Here is a 27,364-nt window from a genome sequence, read left to right as displayed (position 1 = left end):
AAGTCCCTAAGGTTGATGGGGCTATTTCTACTCTTGCCAAACTACAACTATTCCTATGGAAGATAGTACTTCTTTTAAGGATCCTTTATATAGGAAGATTTAATCTTATCTAAGGAAAGCTTATTTACATTCTGGCTGTATTCTCAGGCCTGCCATTTCTATGGCTGATGTTGCAGCTGCATTAACTTTTTGGTTGGATAGCTTAGCACATCAGTAAGCAGATCCTGATTTGTCTAGCATTATTCGTTTGCTTCAACATGCTAATCATTTTATCTGTGATGCTATTTTTTATATCATCAAGATTGATGTTAAATCCATGTCTTTAGCTATTTAAGCTAGAAGAGCTTTATGGCTTAAATCTTGGAATGCTGACATGGTATCTAAATCTAGATTATTATCTCTATCTTTTCAGGGTAATAATTTATTTGTTTCTCAGTTGGATTCTATTATTTCCACTATCACCGGGGGGGAAGGGAGTTTTTTTGCCTCAAGATAAAAAATCTAAGGGTAAATCTAAAGCTTCTAATCGTTTTAGCTCCTTTCGTCAGAATAGAGAACAGAAAACCACTCCTTCACCTAAGGACTCTGGTTCCAATTGAAAGCCGTCTTCAAGTTGAAATAAATCCAAGCCTTTTAAGAAAGCAAAGCCAGCCCCCAAGTCAGCATGAAGGTGCGGCCCTCAATCCAGTTCAGCTGGTGGGGGGCAGATTGAAATTATTTCAAGACATTTTAGCAGATTCTGTTCAAAATCAGTGGATTCAGAGCATTGTCTCTCAAGGGTATCGAATAGGTTTCAGAGTAAGACCTCCTGTGAGAAGATTCTTTCTCTCTCACGTTCCAACAAATCCTGCTCAAGCTTTTCTGAAGTGTGTTTTAGATCTGGAGCTTTCAGGGGTAATTATACCAGTTTCGCTTCAGGAACAGGGTCTAGGGTTTTATTAAAATCTATTCATTGTCCGAAAGAAAGAAAATACATTTAGACCAGTTCTAGATCTGAAGTTTTTATATCGTTTTGTAAGGGTCCCAACTTTCAAGATGGTGACTATAAGGACTATTCTACCTTTTGTTCAGCAAGGTCTTATAAATGTCCACAATAGGGGTGTGCATCTTCACTGGTCTCACGATTCGATTTGATTATGATTATCCTGTCAACGATTCGATTCCGCGATGCATCACGATTACTGCACATGATTTTCATGAGCTTGTTCTATTCCATTTTATATATATATATACACACAATATATATATATACACACACAAAATATATATATATATATATATATATATATATATAAACTATATACAATTGATTTACAGTACAGAGCACCCAAGACAGAGAAGAGGTGAACTAAACTGCACTGTATAAAAAGAGAGAACTTATAGCAGACAGTGCCAGTCTGCCCCATAGAAAAACAAGACACTTTATAAAACCTCAAAGGTAGATAACTGTGGGAGAGTAGTAGCTGTGGGAGAGTAGTAGCGGAGGGAGCCGCAGATATGCTGGGACTCAGCGTAGGAGCGGTGGCTAAGTCTCCAAAGCAGCCATCCTTGGTGTCTTACCTGACCCCCGCGGTATGTGAGGAAATGGAACACTCTGGTCTTGTACTGTCAGTTTCCTGTTTTACAACTTGACTAATGTACTGGAGCCACAACATAAGCCTTTCCAAGCTGCCTCCTACCCTGTATGTTAGTGCGTTTATTCTTTTATTGCAAGCAGCCATCCTTGGTGTCTTACCTGACCCCCGCGGTATGTGAGGAAATGAAACACTCTGGTTTACTCATCGCTCCGTTTTTAAACTTGACTGTTGTTCTGGAGCCACAACATAAGCCTTTCCAAGCCGCCTCCTCCCCTGTATGTCAGTGCGTTTATTTTTTTATTGCAAGTACTGTAAATTTGCCCTCCCTTCACTGACTGCTGCTTTATTTAATACTATTGGTAGTACTAGCAGTCAGTGTCTATCGCTGTTCTACGTAGTGCAATATTGTGCACGTCAGAGAGAGGCTCTCGGTAGCCAGTGTCACAGGAATTCATATAATCCCTCTGAATTAGCTGCTGGTGATAACGTTTAACAGCGATAGACACTGACTGCTAGTACTACCAATAGTATTAAATAAAGCAGCAGTCAGTGAAGGCAGGGCAAACTTACAGTACTTGCAATAAAAAAATAAACAAACTGACATACAGGGGAGGAGGCGGCTTGGAAAGGCTTATGTTGTGGCTCCGGTACAACAGTCAAGTTTAAAAACGGAGAGATGAGTAAACCAGAGTGTTGCACCTCACATACCGCAGGGGTCAGGTAAGACACCAAGGATGGCTGCTTGCAATAAAAGAATAAACGCACTGACATACAGGGTAGGAGGCGGCTTGGAAAGGCTTATGTTGTGGCTCCAGTACATTAGTCAAGTTTAAAAATGGAGCAATGAGTAAAACAGGAAACTGACAGTAGGAAAACAGCACTAACTGAAAATCCCCTTCCCATGACGTCACTGACCCGGAATCGATTCAGATTGTCACTGCATCAATGCAGAATCGTTCACTGCTGCATAGTGATGCATCGGGGTGACGATTATTTTCAACATCCCTAGTCCACAATAAACTTACAGGACGCTTATCTTCATATTCCGATTCATCCAGATCATTATCGGTTTCTGAGATTCTCTTTTCTAGACATGCATTACCAATTTGTCGCTCTTCCATTTGGCCTAGCGATAGCTCCAAGAATCTTTTCAAAGGTTCTCTGTGCCCTTTTATCTGTAATCGGAGAGCAGGGTATTGCGGTGTTTCCTTATTTGGACGATATCTTGGTACTGGCTCAATCTTTTCAGTTAGCAGAATCTCACACAAATCAAGTAGTGTTGTTTCTTCGAAGACAAGGTTGGAGGATCAATTTACCAAAGAGTTTCTTGATTCCTCAGACAAAGATCACCTTTTTAGGTTTCCAGATAGATTCAGTGTCCATGACTCTGTCTTTAACAGACAAGAGACAAATGAAATTGGTTTCAGCCTGTCGAAACCTTCAGTCTCGATCATTCCCTTCAGTGGCTATGTGCATGGAAGTTTTAGGTCTCATGACTGCAGCATCGGACGCGATCCTCTTTGCTCGTTTTCCTATGAGACCTCTGCAGCTTTGCATGCTAAAACAATGGTGCTGGGATTATACTCGGATATCACAATTGATATACTTAAATCCCAACATTTAACTCTCTCTGTCTTGGCGGTTGGACCATCATTGGATTATTCAAAGGGCCTCTTTTGTTCAACCTTCCTGGACTGTAGTCTCGACAGATGCAAGTCTTTCAGGTTGGGGAGCTGTCTGGGGTCTCTGACAGCATAAGAGGTTTGGAAACCTCAAGAGGCGAGGTTACTATTCAATATATTAGAACTCCGTGCTATTTTCGGAACTCTTCAGGTTTGGCCTCTATTGAAGAGAGAACTTTACATTCGTTTTCAAACAGACAATATCACAACAGTGGCATATGTTAATCATCAAGGAGGGACTCTCAGTCCTTCAGCAATGAAAGAAGTATCTCAGATTCTTTCTTGGGCGGAATCCAACTCTTGTCAAATATCTGTGATTCATATCCCAGGTGTAGACAATTGGGAAGCAGGTTATCTCAGCTGTCAGACTTTACATCCGGGGGAATGGCATCTACATGCATATGTGTTTTTTCAGATTGTACAGATGTGGGGTCTTCCAGAAATAGATCTGATGGCTTCCCATCTATACAGGAAACTTCCCAGATACCTTTCCAGGTTTAGGGATCCCCAGACTGAGATGGTAGAGGCGTTAGCAGTTCCTTGGTCTTACCAACTTGCTTATATTTTTCCGCCTCTAGTTCTTCTTCCAAGGGTGATTTCCAAGATCATAATTAAACAATAACATGTGTTTCTGATAGCACCAGAATGGCCTCACAGGTTTTGGTATGCAGATCTTGTCTGGATGTCCAGTTGCCAACCTTGGTCAGTTCCTTTAAGGCCAGACCTTCTGTCTCAAGGGCCGTGTTTCCATCAGGATCTCAAATCTCTAATTTTGAAGGTATGGAAATTGAATGTTTAGTGCTTAGTCATAGAGGTTTCTCTGACTCAGTGATTAATATTATGTTGCACGCTCGTAAGTCTGTTTCAAGGAAGATTTATTATCGAATTTGTAAAACCTATATTTCATGGTGTTCTTCTCATAAATTCTCTTGGCATTCTTTTAGAATTCCTAGAATTTTACAGTTTCTTCAGCACAGTTTGGATAAAGGTTTGTCTGCAAGTACTTTGAATGGACAAATCTCTGCTCTTTCTGTTTTATTTCATAGAAAGATTGCTAAACTTCCTGATATTCACTGTTTTGTTCAGGCTTTGGTCCGTATCAAGCCTGTTATTAAGTCTATTACTCCTCCATGGAGTCTTAATTTGGTTTTGAAGGCTTTGCAGGCTCCTCCTTTTGAGTCTATGCATTCTTTGGATATTAAAATACTTTCTTGGAAAGTGTTGTTCCTTTTGGCTATCTCTTCTGCTAGAAGAGTTTCTGAATTGCCTGCTCTCTCTTGTAAATCTCCTTTTCTGATTTTCCATCAGGATAAAGCTGTTTTGCGGACTTCGTTTAAATTTCTTCCTAAGGTTATGAATTCTAACAACATTAGTTGGGAAATTGTTGTTCCTTCTTTGTGTCCGAATCCTACAAATTCTCTTGAGAAATCGTTACATTCTTTGGATGTGGTAAGAGCTTTGAAATACTATGTTGAGGCTACTAAGGATTTCAGGAAGACTTCTAGTTTATTTGTTGTCTTTTCTGGTTCTATGAAAGGTCAGAAAGCCTCTGCCATTACTTTGGCATCTTGGTTAAAGCTTTTGATTCACAAGGCTTATTTGGAGGCGGGACAGTCTCCGCCTTAGATAATTACAGCTCATTCTACTAGATCAGTTGCCACTTCGTGGATTTTTAAGAATAAAACTTCAGTTGATCAGATTTGCAAAGCAGCAACTTGGTCTTCTTTGTATACATTTACTAAATTTTACGATTTTGATGTATTTGCTTCTTCTGAAGCAATCTTTGGTAGAAAAGTTCTTTAGGCAGCTATCTCAGTTTAATTCATCTGCTTGTATTTTAAGTTCTTTTTTTCTTGAAATTTATATAAAAACGTATTTTTTTGTTTGGATTTAATTTCACAGCGGAAATAACTTTTTATTTTATCCCTCCCTTTCTAGTGACTCTTCTGTGGACTTTCACATCTTGGGTATTTTATCCCATACGTCACTAGCTCATGGACTCTTGCCATTTACATGAAAGAAAACATAATTTATGTAAGAACTTACCTGATAAATTCATTTCTTTCATAATGGCAAGAGTCTATGAGGCCCACCCTGTTTTTGGTGGTTATATCTTTTTGTATAAAAGCACAAATATTATTTTCCAGTTTCTCTTTTTTGTATGCTTTTTTACTCCTTTTTACCTCACTACTTGGCTATATGTTAAACTAAGGTGTGAGTGTGGTGGGAGGTGTATTTATAGGCATTTTTAGGTTTGGGAAACTTTGCCCCCTCCTGGTAGGAATGTATATCCCATACATCACTAGCTCATGGACTCATGGACTTATGTTTTTATCAAAGGATATCAAAAGAATTAAGCAAATTAGATAATAGAAGTAAATTGGAAAGTTGTTTAAAATTGCATGTTCTTTCTAAATCACAAAAGAAAAAATGTGAGTTTTATGTCCCTTTAACCCCTTAGTGACCAGACCATTTTTCAATTTTCTTACCCTTAAGGACCAGGGCTATTTTTAAATTTTTGCGGTGTTTGTGTTTATCTGTAATTTTCCTCTTACGCCGAAACATGTCAACCAGTTGGTGCTACGCCTTCTTATGCACCTTGTACCTGTAATCAGTGATGGTTTCAGCATAATACTTTTAAACTTTTGATGCCAAATAAAGAATTGTTTATTTTATCCAGTGAGACTTCTTCATCCTTTTTTAAACATCTACAAACACCAAAAAACACCCATGCTAAATAGTTTCTAAATTTTGTCCTGAGTTTAGAAATACATGTTCTTTGCTTTTTTTGCAAGTTATAGGGCAATAAGTACAAGTAGCACTTTGCTATTTCCAAACCATTTGTTTTCAAAATTAGCGATAGTTACATTGTAACACTGATATCTGTCAGGAATTCCTGAATATCCCTTGACATGTATATATATTTTTGTTTTAGTAGACAACCCAAAGTATTGATCTAGGCCCATTTTGGTATATTTCATGCCACCATTTCACCACCAAATGCGATCAAATAAAAAAAATCGTTCACTTTTTCACAAACTTTAGGTTTCCCACTGAAATGATTTACAAACCGCTTGTGCAATTATGGCACAAATGGTTGTAAATGCTTCTCTGGGATAACCCTTTCTTCAGAAATAGCAGACATATATGGCTTTGGCGTTGCTTTTTGGTAATTAGAAGGCCGCTAAATGCCGCTGTACACCACACTTGTATTAGGCACAATGTTGTGGTTTGAGGGCCTGGTCGCCTCGTTAAGCAGCTTGTTCGTGGTCATGTTGGTGCTCACCCCTAGTCCTCTGCTCTCATGCATCTCGGTTTGCGCCTTCTTTTTGCTGCTGGTAACAACCAGGTACGATCCTGTCCCGGAGGAACGGGCACTGCAGGTGCTGAAGCCCCAGGGACGGGTGTCGGTTATTGCCCACCGAGGAGGAGGACACGATGCTCCCTAGAACACACTGGTAGCCATCAGAATGGTATCTGTCACTGTACATTAGGTTTGATATATCTTTATAACATGCCACATGTGTGAGCCCTAGAAATGCCCTAGTGCCTTATTAGAATTGGCACAGTAAATATACCATGTGTGAGAGCCCTTTGAAGATATGTATCCGACCGTTTATTGGTCATTCTCTCAATGTATTTGTTACCGGCAATATCTTTGTCTACCACAGCATATTTGTCTTTCTAGATGTGTGTATTGGTTTAGTATGTGTTTAACCACCGTGTGCTTGAGGGAACATACTAGTGACTACTTGTGGCATGAGCTCTTAGTCATGTATATAGAACTGAGGGTACATATGTATTACCTGCACATCAGGTACCTGTGTGTGTGATATATATATATATATATATATATATATATCTCAAAATAACAAGAGTATTGCATTGAGCAATGATACTTTTTTATTGGACTAACTATACATTTATAAGATGACAAGCTTTCGGAAGAATGTCTTCCTTTTTCAAGTCTGAAGCAATACTGACCAATTGATGGAATTTACAGATTATATATTAAAACACAGGCTAAAAAGACAAAGTGTTACAGAGGTCTGAATGCAGGGGGAGGAGGGGGTGTCGTAAAATCATGATGGGGGTTTAGGAGACAGAGGTAGACAGTGTCCAGTGAAGGATAACAGACAGGGGAAATATATAGTTATACACAAAGCATATACTGACATAAAGCTTTATATCAACATAGAATCAATATGTATAAAGATGTGACATAAGGTATACAGGGGAATATAAGATAGTCAAAAAAGGAGAAAAGAAAGAAAGAAAGAAACGGGAATAATAATAATGACAAAAGTGTGGACATATGCTTACCTGTGTACCTTTGCATAGAGAGTGTGGAATATACAATGTAATTGACTACAGTATATGAAAGTACATTACAAAAAATTTTGATAATGGGTTAAGAAACCAGAGTCCACATTTAGTCCAGAATATAGCAAGTTGAAGTGCATTATCATTTTCAATTTAAATGTTTTTCTTTCCATTGTGTTTTTGAAGTTGCCTCTGAGAATCTTGATTTTGAGATTTTGGATGGAGTGGTCAGGTTGGGTGAAATGGTGACCAACAGGGGTACAGTATTTTGTTTCACAGTGGTTTTTGATTGAGTGCCTGTGTAAGTTCATCCGAAGGTGCAGTTTTTGGCTTGTTTCTCCAATATAACATCCCACTTCACATGCAGTGCAATGTATCATGTATACCACATTTGCAGATATACATGAATATGCCCCTTTAATGTTATAGGATTTGCTTTTGTGATTAGCTGTGCTGCTTTCACAAATGTGTTGACATATGGCTAGATTACGAGTTTTGCGGGAAGGTGAAAAAGCAGCGTTAACAGGTCCTAACGCTGCTTTTTTACGCCCGCTGCTATTACGAGTCTTGCAAGTTTAGGGGCACCGCACACTTTTTTGACCTTACCGCAAACCAACTTATGTAAATTTCGTAAAGGCTTTTTTCAATGGGACTTGCATAGCGCCGGTATTACGAGTTTGTCCTGGGAGGCCAAAAAGTGAGCGGTAGACCCTCTCCTGTCAAGACTGGTACCGCATTTTAAAGTCAGTAGTTATCAGTTTTACGCTACAAAGCTGTAGCATAAAACTCATAACTAAAGTGTTACAAAGTACACTAACACCCATAAACTACCTATTAACCCCTAAACCGAGGCCCTCCCGCATCGCAAACACTAAAATAAAATTATTAACCCCTAATCTGCCGCTCCGGACATCGCCGCCACTAGAATAAACATATTAACCCGTAAACCGTCACACTCCTGCCTCGCAAACACTTTTGAAATATTATTAACCCCTAACATGCTGCCCCTAACATCGCCGCCACCTACATTATACATATTAACCCCTAATATGCCGCCCCTAACATCGCCGCCACCTACCTACATTTATTAACCCCTAATCTGCCGTCCCCAACGTCGCCGCCATTATTCTAAATGTATTAACCCCTAAACCTAAGTCTAACCCTAACACCCCCTAACTTAAATATAATTAAAATAAGTTACACTAGTAATAGTACAATTTATAACATAAACTGTTCAAATGTAACTTTTATTGATATATTCACATTAAAACGACAGCAAAAAAACACTTCTGCTGCCCTACTTGTGTTTAAAAACACTACATCACTTGAAACTGTGAATGATATAAGTGCTATTCTAAATTGTTGCTTCTCAGATTAATAAACACACATTGTCTTAGTTAAAGGAGACAGGGGGGAATTGTACTATTTCTTCTGTTAAGTGTGATCAGTCCACGGGTCATCATTACTTCTGGGATATTACTCCTCCCCAACAGGAAGTGCAAGAGGATTCACCCAGCAGAGCTGCATATAACTCCTCCCCTCTACGTCACTCCCAGTCATTCTCTTGCACCCAACGACTAGATAGGATGTGTGAGAGGACTATGGTGATTATACTTAGTTTTATATCTTCAATCAAAAGTTTGTTATTTTAAAATAGCACCGGAGTGTGTTATTATCTCTCTGGCAGAGTTTGAAGAAGAATCTACCAGAGTTTTTGTTATGATTTTAGCCGGAGTAGTTAAGATCATATTGCTGTTTCTCGGCCATCTGAGGAGAGGTAAACTTCAGATCAGGGGACAGCGGGCAGATGAATCTGCATAGAGGTATGTAGCAGTTTTTATTTTCTGACAATGGAATTGATGAGAAAATCCTGCCATACCGATATAATGTCATGTATGTATACTTTACACTTCAGTATTCTGGGGAATGGTACTTCACTAGAATTACACTGTATGAAATACATAAAGCTGTTTAATAACTAGAGATTATGTTTAACGTTTTTGCTGGAATGTAAAATCGTTTTCATTTGCTGAGGTACTGAGTGAATAAATGTTTTGGGCACTATTTTTCCACTTGGCAGTTGCTTAATCTGTTTTCTGACAGTTTCTGTTCTCCCTCACTGCTGTGTGTGAGGGGAAGGGGCCGTTTTTTGGCGCTTTTACTATGCATCAAATATTTCAGTCAGCAACTCATTGTATTCCCTGCATGATCCGGTTCATCTCTACAGAGCTCAGGGGTCTTCAAAACTTATTTTGAGGGAGGTAATTTCTCTCAGCAGAGCTGTGAGAATTATAGTTTGACTGAGATAAAAAACGTTTATTCTGTAATTTGTTTCCTGCTTTCAGAATTTGTTATCTTTGCTAATGGGATTAAACCTTTGCTAAAGTTGTGTTGTTTACAAGGATTGAGGCTATAACTGTTTCAATTTATTAATTTTCAACTGTCATAGATCTTCTGTGCTTTTTAAAGGCACAGTACGTTTTAATATTATTCTAATTGAATTGTATTTCCAAGTTGCAAGTTTATTTGCTAGTGTGTTAAACATGTCTGATTCAGAGGATGATACCTGTGTCATTTGTTGCAATGCCAAAGTGGAGCCCAATAGAAATTTATGTACTAACTGTATTGATGCTACTTTAAATAAAAATCAATCTGTACAAATTGAACAAATTTCACCAAACAACGAGGGGAGAGTTATGCCGACTAACTCACCTCACGTGTCAGTACCTACATCTCCCGCTCAGAGGGAGGTGCGTGATATTGTAGCGCCGAGTACATCTGGGCTGCCATTACAAATCACATTACAGGATATGGCTACTGTTATGACTGAGGTTTTGGCTAAATTACCAGAACTAAGAGGTAAGCGTGATCACTCTGGGGTGAGAACAGAGTGCGCTGATAATATTAGGGCCATGTCAGACACTGCGTCACAGGTGGCAGAACATGAGGACGGAGAATTTCATTCTGTGGGTGACGGTTCTGATCCAAACAGACTGGATTCAGATATTTCAAATTTTAAATTTAAACTGGAAAACCTCTGTGTATTACTAGGGGAGGTGTTAGCGGCTCTGAATGATTGTAACACAGTTGCAATACCAGAGAAAATGTGTAGGTTGGATAAATATTTTGCGGTACCGACGAGTACTGAGGTTTTTCCTATACCTAAGAGACTTACTGAAATTGTTACTAAGGAGTGGGATAGACCCGGTGTGCCGTTCTCACCCCCTCCGATATTTAGAAAAATGTTTCCAATAGACGCCACCACAAGGGACTTATGGCAAACGGTCCCTAAGGTGGAGGGAGCAGTTTCTACCTTAGCTAAGCGTACCACTATCCCGGTGGAGGATAGCTGTGCTTTTTCAGATCCAATGGATAAAAAGTTAGTTGTGGTTCCCAAAAAAGAGGGAACTTTCAGACCAATCCTGGACTTAAAGATCCTAAACAAATTCCTAAGAGTTCCATCGTTCAAGATGGAGACAATTCGGACAATTTTACCTATGATCCAAGAAGGTCAGTACATGACCACTGTAGATTTAAAAGATGCTTACCTTCACATACCGATTCACAAAGATCATTATCGGTACCTAAGGTTTGCCTTCCTAGACAGGCATTACCAGTTTGTGGCTCTTCCATTCGGATTGGCTACAGCTCCAAGAATCTTCACAAAGGTTCTGGGTGCTCTTCTGGCGGTACTAAGACCGCGGGGAATCTCGGTAGCTCCATACCTAGACGACATTCTGATACAAGCTTCAAGCTTTCAAACTGCCAAGTCTCATACAGAGTTAGTGCTGGCATTTCTAAGGTCACATGGATGGAAGGTGAACGAAAAGAAAAGTTCACTCGTTCCACTCACAAGAGTTCCCTTCCTGGGGACTCTTATAGATTCTGTAGAAATGAAGATTTACCTGACAGAGGACAGGCTAACAAGACTTCAAAGTGCTTGCCGCACCCTTCATTCCATTCAACACCCGTCAGTGGCTCAATGCATGGAGGTAATCGGCTTAATGGTAGCGGCAATGGACATAGTACCCTTTGCACGCTTACACCTCAGACCACTGCAACTGTGCATGCTAAGTCAGTGGAATGGGGATTACTCAGACTTATCCCCTTCTCTGAATCTGGATCAAGAGACCAGAAATTCTCTTCTATGGTGGCTTTCTCGGCCACATCTGTCCAGGGGGATGCCATTCAGCAGACCAGACTGGACAATTGTAACAACAGACGCCAGCCTTCTAGGTTGGGGTGCCGTCTGGAATTCTCTGAAGGCTCAGGGACAATGGAGTCAGGAGGAGAGTCTCCTGCCAATAAACATTCTGGAATTGAGAGCAGTTCTCAATGCCCTCCTGGCTTGGCCCCAGTTGACAACTCGGGGGTTCATCAGGTTTCAGTCGGACAACATCACGACTGTAGCTTACATCAACCATCAGGGAGGGACAAGAAGCTCCCTAGCTATGATGGAAGTATCAAAGATAATTCGCTGGGCAGAGTCTCACTCTTGCCACCTGTCAGCAATCCACATCCCGGGAGTGGAGAACTGGGAGGCGGATTTCTTAAGTCGTCAGACTTTTCATCCGGGGGAGTGGGAACTTCATCCGGAGGTCTTTGCCCAAATACTTCGACGTTGGGGCAAACCAGAGATAGATCTCATGGTGTCTCGACAGAACGCCAAGCTTCCTCGTTACGGGTCCAGATCCAGGGATCCAGGAGCAGTCCTGATAGATGCTCTGACAGCACCTTGGGACTTCAGGATGGCTTACGTGTTTCCACCCTTCCCGTTGCTTCCTCGATTGATTGCCAGAATCAAACAAGAGAGAGCATCAGTGATTCTAATAGCACCTGCGTGGCCACGCAGGACTTGGTATGCAGACCTGGTGGACATGTCATCCTGTCCACCTTGGTCTCTACCTCTGAAACAGGACCTTCTGATACAGGGTCCCTTCAAACATCAAAATCTAACTTCTCTGAAGCTGACTGCTTGGAAATTGAACGCTTGATTTTATCAAGACGTGGGTTTTCTGAGTCAGTTATTGATACCTTAATACAGGCTAGGAAACCTGTTACCAGAAAGATTTACCATAAGATATGGCGTAAATACCTATATTGGTGTGAATCCAAAGGTTACTCTTGGAGTAAGGTTAGGATTCCTAGGATATTGTCTTTTCTACAAGAAGGTTTAGAAAAGGGTTTATCTGCTAGTTCTTTAAAGGGACAGATCTCAGCTCTGTCCATTCTGTTACACAAACGTCTGTCAGAAGTTCCTGACGTCCAGGCTTTTTGTCAGGCTTTGGCCAGGATTAAGCCTGTGTTTAAAACTGTTGCTCCACCATGGAGTTTAAACCTTGTTCTTAATGTTTTACAGGGCGTTCCGTTTGAACCCCTTCATTCCATTGATATAAAGTTGTTATCTTGGAAAGTTCTATTTTTAATGGCTATTTCCTCGGCTCGAAGAGTCTCTGAATTATCAGCCTTACATTGTGATTCTCCTTATTTGATTTTTCATTCGGATAAGGTAGTCCCGCGTACTAAACCTGGGTTCTTACCTAAGGTAGTTACTAACAGGAATATCAATCAAGAGATTGTTGTTCCTTCTTTATGCCCAAATCCTTCTTCAAAGAAGGAACGTCTACTGCACAACCTGGATGTAGTCCGTGCTCTAAAATTTTACTTACAGGCAACTAAGGAATTTCGACAAACGTCTTCTCTGTTTGTCATTTACTCTGGGCAGAGGAGAGGTCAAAAAGCTTCCGCTACCTCTCTTTCTTTTTGGCTTCGTAGCATAATTCGTTTAGCTTATGAGACTGCTGGACAGCAGCCTCCTGAAAGAATTACAGCTCATTCTACTAGAGCTGTGGCTTCCACTTGGGCCTTCAAGAATGAGGCCTCTGTTGAACAGATTTGCAAGGCTGCAACTTGGTCTTCGCTTCATACTTTTTCCAAATTTTCCAAATTTGACACTTTTGCTTCATCGGAGGCTATTTTTGGGAGAAAGGTTCTTCAGGCAGTGGTTCCTTCTGTATAAAGAGCCTGCCTATCCCTCCCGTCATCCGTGTACTTTTGCTTTGGTATTGGTATCCCAGAAGTAATGATGACCCGTGGACTGATCACACTTAACAGAAGAAAACATAATTTATGCTTACCTGATAAATTCCTTTCTTCTGTAGTGTGATCAGTCCACGGCCCGCCCTGTTTTTAAGGCAGGTAAATATTTTTTAATTTATACTCCAGTCACCACTTCACCCTTGGCTTTTCCTTTCTCGTTGGTCCTTGGTCGAATGACTGGGAGTGACGTAGAGGGGAGGAGCTATATGCAGCTCTGCTGGGTGAATCCTCTTGCACTTCCTGTTGGGGAGGAGTAATATCCCAGAAGTAATGATGACCCGTGGACTGATCACACTACAGAAGAAAGGAATTTATCAGGTAAGCATAAATTATGTTTTTGTTTCAATTATTTATTAATATAGTTATGAGACGCAGCGTGAGTTAACATCAACTAGATACATTTAAATCAAACATATTCTTCCTTTTAATTAGTATTAAAGGGACACTGAACCCCAAAAAATGATTTTGTGATTCAGATAAAGCATGCAATTTTAACCAACTCTCTAATTTACTCCTATTATCAATTTTTCTTCGTTCTTTTGCTATCTTTATTTGAAAAAGAAGGCATTGAAACTTTTTTTTTTTTTGGTTCAGTACTCTGGACATCACTTTTTTATTGGTGGATGAATTTATCCACCAATCAGCACGAACATCCCAGGTTGTTCACCAATAATGGGCCGGCATCTAAACTAACATTCTTGCATTTCAAATAAAGATAACAAGAGAATGAAGAAAATTTGATAATAGGAGTAAATTAGAAAGTTGCTCAAAATATCATGCTCTATCTGAATCGCGAAAGAAAAAATTTGGGTTCAGTGTCCCTTTAAAGGTACATGAAACCCAAACATTTCTTTCATGATTCAGATAGAGAATATATATATATTTTTTTTTTATAACTTTTATTTACAACCAGCAGTATATACAAAAGAAAAAAGTTTAAATCCACATCTTGCGCCACACAGGGCCCGATGTTTCCAAAGTAACATGGCATACAATAAACCAAATAATACTGAGAGAAAAAAGTAAAATATTAATATTATCAATATCTCACAAGGTTATGTCATTACATCAAAAATAACATATATATTGCTGGGGATTTTTGAATTTTTATCCCTTAGACATCTCAACAAAAACTAAGAACAATCAAAATATAACTCATCAAAACCATATATACAAAACTAAAAAAAATAAAAATAAAAAAAAAATAATAAAAAAAATAATAAAGAAGACCGTTTAATCTCCGCCCCTCACCCCCTCTACCAAATTCCTAAAAGAACAATCTCTGAGTTTTTAAAGGGGAAAATCAAATAATCTATTTCTGTCTCCTGAAGTGTCTTTATGAATATTGCCCATTTATTGAAAAAATTCCTTATATCTATTTCCTTATCAATATTAGTATCTTTTTGTTCCAGTACACATTGCTTTTTTAAGTAATTTCTGACTTCAGGAATCGTCGGCAAGGCTCTAGACTTCCATTTTTTGCAAATCAAATATCTGGAAGCTAAAATGGAAAGATTTATTATTTTTTCATTAGTCTGGAAGTTACCTTCTGTCGGTAGACAGAATATGATTTGATACAGTGATAGATTCAGTGTTTCTATCTTTAATATCGTTTTAAGCCAATATTCTATTTTTTTCCAGAAGTCTCTTATTTTTGGGCAATGCCAGAACATGTGCGTCAGATTTGCCGCAGGGTAAGAACACTTAGGGCATTTATTAAATTCTTGATTGTGGACTCTGAGACCTTTCTCCGGGGTGAAATATGCTCTATGAAGAAGCTTTAGATGTGCCTCCCTCCAAGTGGCTGATAACGTAGTTCTTGCTACTTTATTAATTGATAATTGAAGGATTTTTGACTCAATGTTATTCTGGGAGACTAAGGTATTCCATGCCCTTGCCATGTTATCCAGAATAGGGGCGCCTTTGCTGGCCCCAAGTATGTGATAACATGGGGCAATGGACATGCATCCAATTTTATTAAGAGTTAACCAGTTTTCCAGTTGACCCAGCTCCCAGCACCATCCTGCCTCTCCAATTATTTCTGTAATGAAATGCCTTATTTGCAAATATGCAAAAAAATCTTTATTAAGGAGGTTAAATTTTGCTTTTAATTCCGCAAATGTCCTAACACATTTTCTGTCTTTTTCTATTAAATAATGCACTCTATCGAGACCGCTATTATGCCACCTGTTAAAGACTTCTGAGTTTATACCTGCTTGAAATCGCGGATTCCCTATCAAGGGGAGGTAATTTGATACAGTAGTGGTTAATGAGAGAAGCTTGGAAAGTTTCCACCAAGCCTTCATCGGGTTCAGTATAGTTTTGAGACCTTTAATCTCTGATGGGATATCCTTAGGTGAAGAGTGTATCATAGCTGCAGGGAGATATGGTTTGCATATGTTTAGTTCAAGCTCATTATTTAATATATAATTTTTGGTAAAGATCCAATCAGCTACTATACGAGCTAAAAAACTAAAGTTGTAGAATCTGATATTTGGTAATGCTAAACCTCCATATTCTCGTGGTGTGACAAGTTTCGCAAGAGATATTTTGTTTTTTTTCCTTTGCCATATAAACTGTCTAATTGCAGTATTGAGTAAACGGACGTCTTTTTATAATAGAATTAGTGGTACATTTTGTAGAATATACAAAAGTTTCGGGAGGAGGGTCATTTTGAATAATTCTACTCGGCCTGATATTGATAGGGGTAAGTCCTGCCAGAGCTTAAGTTTCTCCTTGATATAAGTTAGCATAGGAGATATGTTAATTTTATAAAGGTCCCCTATATTGCTTGGTATATGAATACCTAGATATTTGAAGGAGTCTGTGACTACCTTAAAAGGAATATCTGAAATGGAGGTATTGTTTTTTCTGAGCCAAAGTATTTCGGATTTTGACTTGTTCACCTTGTAACCTGAAAAGGAGCCAAAGTGGTCAATTATTTGAATAAGTTTTGGTATGTTTAGCTTGGAGTTGGATAGATAGATCAAGAGATCGTCAGCATACAGTCCAACTTTCATCTCACACTTACGAATTTTTATGCCATTAAGTGATTCCCTTATCATAATTGCTAATGGCTCGATGGCTATGTCAAAAAGAAGCGGAGAGAGAGGGCAGCCCTGGCGCGTGCCTCTGTCTATAGCAATCGGGAGAGAGATGATATCATTTATTATTAGACTTGTGTGAGATTGGTTATGTAGGTTTTCTATAAATTTAAGAAAATTGCCAATGATCCCGAATTTTGTTAAAGAAGTTGTTATATGGCTAAAAGTTACCGAATCAAATGCTTTTTCTGCATCAATTGATAGTACGGCCAAGTCCGGGAGGCCCTCTTTCTCCGCCGATGGAGGGGATGAGTTCTGAATATAATCTAAAGTGACAAGGAGCTCTCGGATCTTTGCCGCAGAGTTACGTTTATTTAGGAATCCTGCTTGGTCCGTGTGTATTATTTTTGCTAAAATGGTCTGTAATCTATTTGCTAAGATGGAAGATAGAATTTTATAATCTGAATTTAATAACGCAATTGGTCTATATGACTCTTTTTGCGTTGGATCTTTCCCTGGTTTTAAGATCAAAGTAGTATAGGATGAAGAAAAAGAAGGTGAAACTGGTTCGTTATCAATATAGATCTTGTTATATAGATTACCTAAGTAGAGTGCTATATCTGTTGATAAAATCTTATAGAATTCGTTTGGTAGTCCGTCCGGACCAGCTGCTTTGTTAGTGGCAAGTTTAAGAATGACTCTCTCTATCTCTTCCTTTGTAATAGGAGAGTTGAGGCTAGTAATTTCTTCAGCCGAGACTATTGGATGTATAATTTGGCTCCAGAAGTCAGAGGCTTTCTCTATGTCATAACCTTTACATGTATATAAGTCTTGGAAATAATTTAAAAATAAATTAGAGATTTGCTCAGGCTTCGAAAGTTGTTTCCCTTTATCTTGGAGTTTTTCAATAGAAGGTTTTTTTCCTTCGTTTTTAACCAATTTAGCCAACATTTTTCCGGATTTATTACCAAATCTGTATAGTTTGGCCTGGAGTCTAAGGTCCTTGTGAGTTTCTTGAGTCATTATAAAGGTATCTCTGGCGCTTTTAGCGCGAATATATTTTGCCCAATTTAGGGGAGACTTTTCGAGTAAAAAGCGGTTATAAGAGCTAATCAATGAGTTGATCATTTCTCTTTCTCTTGTTCTCATTTTCTTAGTTAAAATAGCTATATAAGAGATAATTTCACCTCTGAGCACTGCTTTTGCAGTTTCCCAGAATATATTTGGGCGCTGTATATAGTCACTATTGAAATTAGCATATTCAAGGAGCTTATTTCTCAGCCAGTTTTTAAATTTTAAATCTGTGGTTAGATAGTAAGGGGAAAAAAATCGTGAGAGTTTGGGTTTTGTGTGATCTAAATAATAGAGAATATAATTTTAAACAACTTTCCAACTTAGTTCTATTATTTAATTTGCTTCCTTCTTTTGTTATCCTTTGCTGAAAGGTTTATCTTGGCAAGCTCAGGAGCAGCATAGAACCTAGGTTCTAGCTGCTGATTGGTGGCTGCATGTATATACTGATTGTCATTGACTCACCCATGTGTTCAGTTAGAAACTAGTAGTGCATTGCTGCTCCTTCAACAAATGATACCAAGAGAATGTAACAAATTATATAATAGAAGTAAATTAGAAAGTTTTATTCTCTATCTGAATCATGAAAGAAAATGTTTGGGTTTCTTTCTAATTTATCTAGTTCAGGGTTCTTCAAACTACGGGTCGGGACCCATTACTGGGTCGCAACACAATGTTTACTGGCTCGAGACTTGTGTCTGGTGTGTGTGTGTTTATATAAGTGTGGGTGTGCGTTTTATATAAGTGTGTGTGTGGTATGTGTGCTATTTTAGTGTGTGTGTGGTATGTGTGCTATTTTAATGTGTGTGTTATTTGGGGTGTGTGGTGTGTGTTTGTGTTATTTGAAATTGTGTGTAAAGGTATTATTATTATCAGGTATTTGTAGAGCGCCAACATATATTATTATTATGGCACTGGGTCTTGGGGAAAAAAGTTTGAAGAACCCTGATCTAGTTGATGTTAACACACACTTTGTATCAATTATCAATACATAATTAATGCAAAGTAGTACTATTCCCCCCTGCCTCCTTTAACTAAGACAATATGTGTTAAGAGAAGCAACAATTTAGAGTAACATTGATATCAATCACAGTTTCAAGTGATGTAGTGTTTCTAATACAAGTAGGGCAGCAGACTGTTTTTTTGCTGTTGTTTTAATGTGAATATATCAATAAAGTTTGTTATAAATTTTACTATTTTTCTCATTGTGCATAAATGCATTCTTTAGTTTACCTATCCTTACGGTCCACATATACTCTATGTTTTTGTACTTTTCTGTTAGAGGACAACAAAGACCAATTTTTCTGTGTATCTTTTAATAAACACATTACCCTTTTTGTATTTTGTTCTGTGAGATAGACCTTACAATTTTTATCTCTCTGTCACAATGCTCATGTCAATTCTCTAAGCATCCTACACCTGCAGATCTAACTGATTTATCTATCCAGCTATATTCAGGTGATGTTTATTTAATGTTCGCAATACACTTAACTGAAATAAAAGTAATATATACTTAACTACAGGAAAAAGCAAGTAAAACTATAGTAAAACCATTTCAGTTTAATTTGCATTTGCTGAACGAAAACTGAGAATTTATATCAGTGCCAGGTACTCCCCTATTAACTTCACACTCTGAGAGATGCTCTATCCCAGATAGCTTCATTATTTTCTATGGGAGTCAGCTCTCATCTCTCGGACTTCCAGATTCCGCCCTTTTTCACAGTAGATTTTCCAATTGTTAATCATGCTTTTCTATGCTGTTAAAACGCATGGAAGAAGTGAATCTTTATAATTTAATTTAGTTAAACTAAAATTCTCAATTATATATTATCGGTTGATAGTTTTTTTTTTTCTGATTGAATGAGTGATAATTTGAATTTGTAGTCTTCATGTTGTCTGATAAAGAAGTTACTGAATGTCACTGAATGATAGGTTCATACTGATATCTGGTATATGTAATTACGATTTATCTGAAATCAGTCAGCTCAGTTTTCCATTGCATTGAATTTTCAGGTATCGTGCCCCTGAATTGCTGTTGGGATGCACAACACAGACTATAGCTATAGACATGTGGTAAGTATAAGTGTATATTCCATTTCTTCTATAAGGTACGACGAGTCCACAGATTCATTCTTTACTTGTAGGATATTATCCTCCTGTTAACAGGAAGTGGCAAAGAGCACCACAGCAGAGCTGTCTATATAGCTCCTCCCTTAGCTCCACCCCCAGTCATTCTCTTTGCCTACTCTAAGTACTAGGAAGGGTAAAGTGAAAGAGGTGATAAAATATTAGTTTTTAATTTCTTCAAGCAAGAGTTTTTTTTTTTTTTAAATGGTACTGGCGTGTACTATTTACTCTCAGGCAGCAGATGGATGGAGACTTCTGCCTGGAGGATGATGATCTTAGCATTTGTCACTAAGATCCAGTACAGTTCCCACAGAGGCTGAGGAGTGCAGGAAACTTCAGTGTGAGGAACGTTTTCATGGCATTTTTTCTGGAGAGACTGTGTATTTCAGAAAGGCTGACAGTATCCCCATGAGGGTAAGGGTAAGGGTAAGCAGTAATCCCAAGAGCTATAGAAGGGCATTACTAAGCTTGCAATAAGGGGCTAATTAAAAAAATGGTTGACACTGAGTTTTTGAATGTTTGTGGGCAAACGTTTTATAATTGGGAGTGCTTTTAACGTTTTGTGGGCAATAACGTTTTTTGGGAAACTTTATTGAGGGTACACTTGGCTTATTTTTTGGGTCTCAGAACCCACATGGCTAGTTTAAAACCGCTGTGGTGCAGTTCTTTGAGGCTGTAGAGACATTGAGTGAGATTTGCGGGGCATATTTTCGTGCCTCAGATGCGCAGTTGTTTTCACTCAGCAAGCTCCAACTCCTGAGGGTCCTTGTGAATGTTTTGGGCCAAATCGAAGCTTTAACCCCATATTTACTATCCCTGAGGGCAGGTAGGCGCTGGGGGTGTTTTTTTTCCGGATTTAGGCCTTATTTCAATCCGGTTTGCACATTAAACGGTTAAATGTTTTAATTTCTTGTGGGGCAAACTTAACTGCACAAATTGAGTCTGCTATCAAAAATTTGGAAAGTTTGGTGTATTTTAAAGCAGTTTTGCAGAATGTGTATGCTTTTTTTCTCTTAAAGGCGAAGTACCGTTTTTTAAGATTGTTGTTTTTTCACTAAATAAAGTGTTTTTCAAGCTTGTCTGTAGTCATTACTAGCCTGTTCAACATGTCTGACATTGAGGAAATTCAAATTCCATATGTTTAGAAGCCATTGTGGAACCCCCACTTAGAATGTGTCCCTTATGCACTGAAAGGTCAATAAATTGCAAAGAACATATTTTAACTACTAAAAGTATGTCGCAGGATGATTCTCAGTCAGAAGGGAATCAGGTTATGCCATCTACCTCTCCCCAAGTGTCACAACCATTAACGCCTGCACAAGCGACGCCAAGTACTTCTAGTGCGTCTTAATTCTTTCACCCTGCAAGATATGGCCGCAGTTATGAATACTACCCTCACAGAGGTTTTATCTAAGCTGCCTGGGTTGCAGGGGAAGCGCAGTAGGTCTGGTGTGAGAACAAATGCTGAGCCCTCTGACGCTTTATTAGCCATATCCAATATACCCTCACAATGTTCTGAGTTGGGGGTGAGGGATTTGCTGTCTGAGGGAGAGATTTCTGATTCAGGAAAGATGTTCCCTCAGACAGACTCGGATATGACGGCTTTTAAATTTAAACTAGAACACCTCCACTTGTTGCTCAGGGAGGTTTTAGCGACTCTGGATGATTGTGACCCTATTGTAGTTCCAGAGAAATTGTGTAAAATGGACAGATTTCTAGAGGTTCCTGCCTACACTGATATTTTTCTGGTCCCTAAGAGGATTTCGGACGTTGTTACTAAGGAGTGGGATAGACCAGGTATTCCGTTCGCTTCCCCTCCTACTTTTAAGAAAATGTTTCCCATATCAGTCACCATGTGGCAGACGGTCCCTAAGGTGGAGGGAGCTATTTCTACCCTGGCTAAGCGTACAACTATACCTATTGAGGACAGTTGTGCTTTCAAAGATCCTATGGATAAAAAATTAGACGGTCTCCTTAAGAAAATATTTGTTCATCAGGGTTTTCTTCTCCAACCTATAGCGTGCATTGTTCCTGTAACTACTGCAGCTGCATTTTGGTTCGAGGCTCTGGAGGAGGCTCTTCAGGTTGAGACCCCATTAGATGATATTCTGGATATAATTAAGGCTCTCAAGCTAGCTAATTCTTTCATTACAGATGCCGCTTTTCAACTGGTTAAATTAGCGGCAAATAATTCAGGTTTTGCCATTTTAGCGTGTAGAGCGTTATGGCTTAAGTCCTGGTCTGCTGATGTGTCATCAAAATCTAAGCTTTTAGCCATCCCTTTCAAAGGTAAGACCCTATTCGGGCCTGAACTAAAAGAGATCATTTCAGACATCACTGGAGGGAAAGGCCATGCCCTTCCTCAGGATAAGACAAATAAGATGAGGACCAAACAAAATAATTTTCGTTCTTTTCGAAACTTCAAAGGTTGTCGCTCTACCTCTTCCCCTGCTGCAAAACCAGAGGGGGATTTTGCTCAATCCAAGTCAGTCTGGAGACCTAACCAGACTTGGAACAAAGTTAAACAGGCCAAGAAGCCCGCTGCTGCCACCAAGACAGCATGAAGGGGTAGCCCCCGATCCGGTACCGGATCTAGTAGGGGGCAGACTTTCTCTCTTTGCTCAGGCTTGGGCAAGAGACATTCAGGACTCCTGGGCTTTAGAAATCGTAACCCAGGGGTATCTTCTAGATTTCAAAGATTCTCCTCCAAGGGGGAGATTCCATCTTCCTCAATTGTCAGGCAAACCAGACAAAAAGAGAGGCGTTCTTACGCTGTGTAGAAGACCTATATACCATGGGAGTGATCCGCCCAGTTCCGAAAGCAGAACAGGGGCAGGGGTTTTACTCCAATCTGTTTGTGGTTCCCAAAAAAGAGGGAACCTTCAGACCAATTTTAGATCTCAAGATCCTAAACAAATTCCTCAGAGTCCCATCCTTCAAGATGGAGACCATTCTGACTATTTTACCAATCCAGGAGGGTCAATATATGACCACCGTGGGCTTAAAGGATGCGTATCTACACATCCCTATCCACAAAGATCACCCGTTCCTCAGGTTCGCCTTTCTGGACAAGTATTACCAGTTTTTGGCTCTTCCCTTCGGGTTGACCACAGCTCCCAGAATTTTCACAAAGGTGATAGGGTCCCTTCTGGCGGTTCTAAGGCCGCGGGGCATAGCAGTGGCGCCTTATCTGGACGATATCTTAATTCAGGCGTCGACTTACCAACTAGCCAAGTCTCACACGGACATCGTGTTGGCTTTTCTAAGATCTCACGGGTGGAAGGTGAACGTAAAAAAGAGTTCACTTATCCCTCTCAGAAGAGTTCCATTCCTGGGAACTCTGATAGATTCGGTGGACATGAAAATTTTTCTGACGGAGGTCAGGAAATCAAAGATTTTAACCACCTGCCGAGCTCTTCATTCCATTCCTCGGCTGTCAGTGGCTCAGTGGACTGAGGTAATCGGACTAATGGAAGCGGCAATGGAAATAGTTTCGTTTGCTCGCTTGCATCTCAGAACACTGCAACTATGCATGCATAATCAGTGGAATGGGGATTATGCAGATGTATCTCCTCAGATAAATCTGTATCAAGAGACCAGAGACTCTCTTCTTTGGTGGTTGTCTCAGGATCATCTGTCCCAGGGAATGTGTTTCCGCAGGCCAGCATGGGTCATAGTGACGACGGACGCCAGCCTATTAGGCTGGGGTGCAGTCTGGAATTCCCTGAAAGCACAGGGTTTGTGGTCTCAGGAGGAGGCTCTCCTGCCGATAAATATTCTAGAACTGAGAGCGATATTCAACGCGCTTCAGGCGTGGCCTCAGCTGGCTTCTGCCAGATTCATAAGATTCCAGTTGGACAATATCATGACTGTAGCATATGTCAATCATCAGGGGGAACAAAGAGTTCTCTAGCGATGATAGAGGTTACCAAAATAATTTGATGGGCAGAGACTCACTCTTGCCATCTATCAGCAATCTATATCCCAGGAGTGGAGAACTGGGAAGCGGATTTTCTAAGTCGTCAGACTTTTCATCCGGGGGAGTGGGAACTCCATCCGGAGGTGTTTGCACAATTGATTCAGCAATGGGACACACCAGAATTGGATCTCATGGCATCTCGTCAGAACGCCAAACTTCCTTGTTACGGGTCCAGGTCAAGGGATCCTCAGGCAGTACTGATAGATGCTCTAGCAGTACCCTGGTCGTTCGACCTGGCTTATGTGTTTCCACCATTTCCTCTCCTTCCTCGTTTGATTGCCAGAATCAAACAGGAGAGAACTTTGGTGATTTTGATAGCACTTGCGTGGCCACGCAGGACTTGGTATGCAGACCTGGTGGACATGTCATCCTTTCCACCATGGACTCTGCCACTGAGACAGGACCTTCTGATTCAAGGTCCGTTCCAGCATCCAAATCTAGTTTCTCTGTGGCTGACTGCTTTGAGATTGAACGCTTGATTTTATCCAAGCGGGGTTTCTCTGAGTCGGTCATAGATACCTTGATTCAGGCTCGAAAGCCTGTCACTAGGAAAATTTATCATAATATATGGCGTAAATATCTTTATTGGTGCGAATTCAAAGGCTACTCATGGAGTAAGATCAGGGGCTATCAGCTAGTTCCTTAAAGGGACAGATATCTGCTTTATCAATTCTACTGCACAAGCAGATGTTCCAGACGTTGTCGCCTGTGTTTAAAGGGACAGTTTACTCAAAAAATTTCTCCCCTTTAATTTGTTCCCAATGATCCACTTTACCTGCTGGAGTGTATTAAATTGTTTACAAGTAGCTCCTTTACCCTTATATTGGCATTTGAAATGGTTGATTTAGCATGTGGTATCCCCACCTATTCTGAAAGTTTGTGGCCGCGCGTACCAGCTATAGATAAGCTTTGTAAACACAGCCAGCAGAAGAAATTACACTTCCAGTTGGATATAGCAGAGATAAGGTAATACAATGTTGATTTTCCATTGTTCTCTCAAGGTACTGGTGATTGTTTTATGGACAGATATAAGATAAAGAAGCATGTATACGTGCACAATGTGATACAGTAATGAGATCTGATTATACCTACAAGCTCAACCCATTGTATTAGAGCAGTGGCTTCCACATGGGCTTTTAAAAATGATGCTTCTGTTGAACAGATTTGTAAGGCTGCGACTTGGTCTTCGCTTCATACCTTTTCCAAATTTTACAAATTTGATACTTTTGCTTCTTCGGAGGCTATTTTTGGGAGAAAAGTTCTTCAAGCAGTGGTGCCTTCTGTTTAACCATCTGTCTTGTCCCTCCCGTTCATCCGTGTCCTGTAGCTTTTGTATTGTATCCCACAAGTAAAGGATGAATCCATGGACTCGTCGTACCTTATAGAAGAAAAGTAAATTTATGCTTACCTGATAAATTAATTTTTTCTATGGTACGACGAGTCCACGGCCTGCCCTGTCATTTTAAGACAGATTATATTTTTTTATTTTAAACTTCAGTCACCTCTGCACCTTTTAGTTTCTCCTTTTTCTTCCTGTACCTTCGGTCAAATGACTGGGGGGTGGAGCTAAAGGAGGAGCAATATAGACAGCTCTGCTGTGGTGCTCTTGCCACTTCCTGTTAACAGGAGGATAATATCCCACAAGTAAAGGATGAATCCGTGAACTCGTCGTACCATAGAAGAAATTAATTTATCAGGTAAGCATAAATTTACTTTTTATTCACCAAGCTCTTTACAGTATGTGATACAGTGTTTGAGGCTGATAACTATTGTAACATAGTAGATGAGGTTGAAAAGACAGAAGTCCATTCAACCCATACAAATCTTAATATACTTACAATAAAAGCTCCAGTTGAGTTTAAATTAATCCCATTAAAAAGGTGACCCATTTAACACACGCAATCATATCCCTAAATTCTGTTTCTAGACAGAAATGTATCTAAACCATTTTTAAATGTATATAAGGTATTGGCATTTGCTACCTCCTTAGGTAATGAGTTCCACAATTTAATTGGTCTTACAGTGAAAAAACCTTTACGTTGCTAGAGATTAAATCTCATTTCCTCCAACCTTAAATTGTGACCTCTTGTCACAAACAATTTTCTTGGAATTAAGAGCTTCCACCATCTCTGTATATGGGCATTGAATATATTTATATAAAGTATATTGGCGCTCAGATCCTTTTTCTTTATGAAATTGATCAATGAGAGACTACTAGACTAACGTTTGTGTGTGTTCTTTTTCTTTACAAAGAAGCTGGAAATTTAGGTTTAAGTCCTAACGTCAGACCAGATTCAACTTCAGTAAAAGTCTGTTTTGTTCTCCTTATACATTAACTTATGCAAATATTCAATCCCAAACCAGTCCGTCTATCTTTAATAATGATTTTGGGATTCTCTTTTCCTCCGTAGGAAAAAGATTGTACAGTGTTAGTCAATAGAATACAGGTGAAAGCAAGCAATCTTTTGTGATAAAGAATATAACTAACAACCGTGCTATTAAGGAGATCCCTTTACTAGCTAATCATTAATAAAGAAAATATATTGAAGTACATTCTTAAGCCATAATTAAGAAATTAAGCACATATAGGGCCAGATTACAAGTGGAGCGCTAATTAATGCTATGTGCAGAAAATTGGAATGTGAAATAGTTACAGTAAATACTCAAACACTTAATTAAAAATGAATATTGCATAAATATGTTCATGTTTTCATCTACTTAAAGGGACATAATACTCATATGCCAAATCATTTGAAACTGATGCAGTATAACTGTAAAAAGCTGACAGGAAAATATCACCTGAGCATCTCTATGTAAAACATGAAGATATTTTACCTCACAACTTCCTCAGCTCAGCAGAGTAAGTTCTGTGTAAAAGTTATACTTTAGCTGCTGTCCAGCTGCAGTTAAAAAAAATTTAAAAAAAATTAAGTAGTGAACAGCAGCCAATCAGCATCAGCAGTGCTGAGGTCATGAATTCTTTTAATGTGATCTCATGAGATTTCACCTAAAGGGCCATAATACCCAAATGTTTAAACACTTGAAAGTGATGCAGTAGCTGTAAAAAGCTGACTAGAAAATATCACCTGAACATCTCTATGTAAAAAAGATAGATAAAGATATTTTACCTCAAAAGTTTCTCAGTAGCCACATCCCATTGTAAAGGACTTCTAAGCAGCATATCAGTATGTCTGTCCCGGGACAGCACTCTCATGTTATTTCCCTATTCAGTGTAAGGAAGTTTACAATGAAATCTCATGAGAGTTAAGTCAAATCTCATGCATACATATGTATTTATGTGTTTATATGTCTTTTGCCTAATTTTAGTTGCCAATGTTTCAATGGCACAGGAAAAACAAGAGTGGAGGAACTGAAGCATTTTTTCAGTTTTAATTTAAATAAAATTATAAAATCTAATTTATAAAAGATACAGACACACACACACACACACATATATATATA

General features: G+C 39.2%; 1 protein-coding gene across 1 annotated transcript in view; it reads left to right on the top strand.

Moving 5' to 3' along the window:
• Positions 1–27,364, top strand: part of CDK10 (cyclin dependent kinase 10) — an 83,729-nt gene that overhangs the window by 15,429 nt on the left and 40,936 nt on the right. The window contains exon 9 of the mRNA XM_053699363.1: positions 19,810–19,869. Within this exon, the coding sequence (XP_053555338.1) occupies positions 19,810–19,869 (60 nt within the window). The remainder of the gene's footprint in view (positions 1–19,809; positions 19,870–27,364) is intronic.

The sequence above is a fragment of the Bombina bombina genome, chromosome 1 (assembly GCF_027579735.1).
Source record: "Bombina bombina isolate aBomBom1 chromosome 1, aBomBom1.pri, whole genome shotgun sequence".
Lineage (NCBI taxonomy): Eukaryota > Metazoa > Chordata > Amphibia > Anura > Bombinatoridae > Bombina > Bombina bombina.
This window is presented reverse-complemented; position numbering and strand designations above follow the sequence as displayed.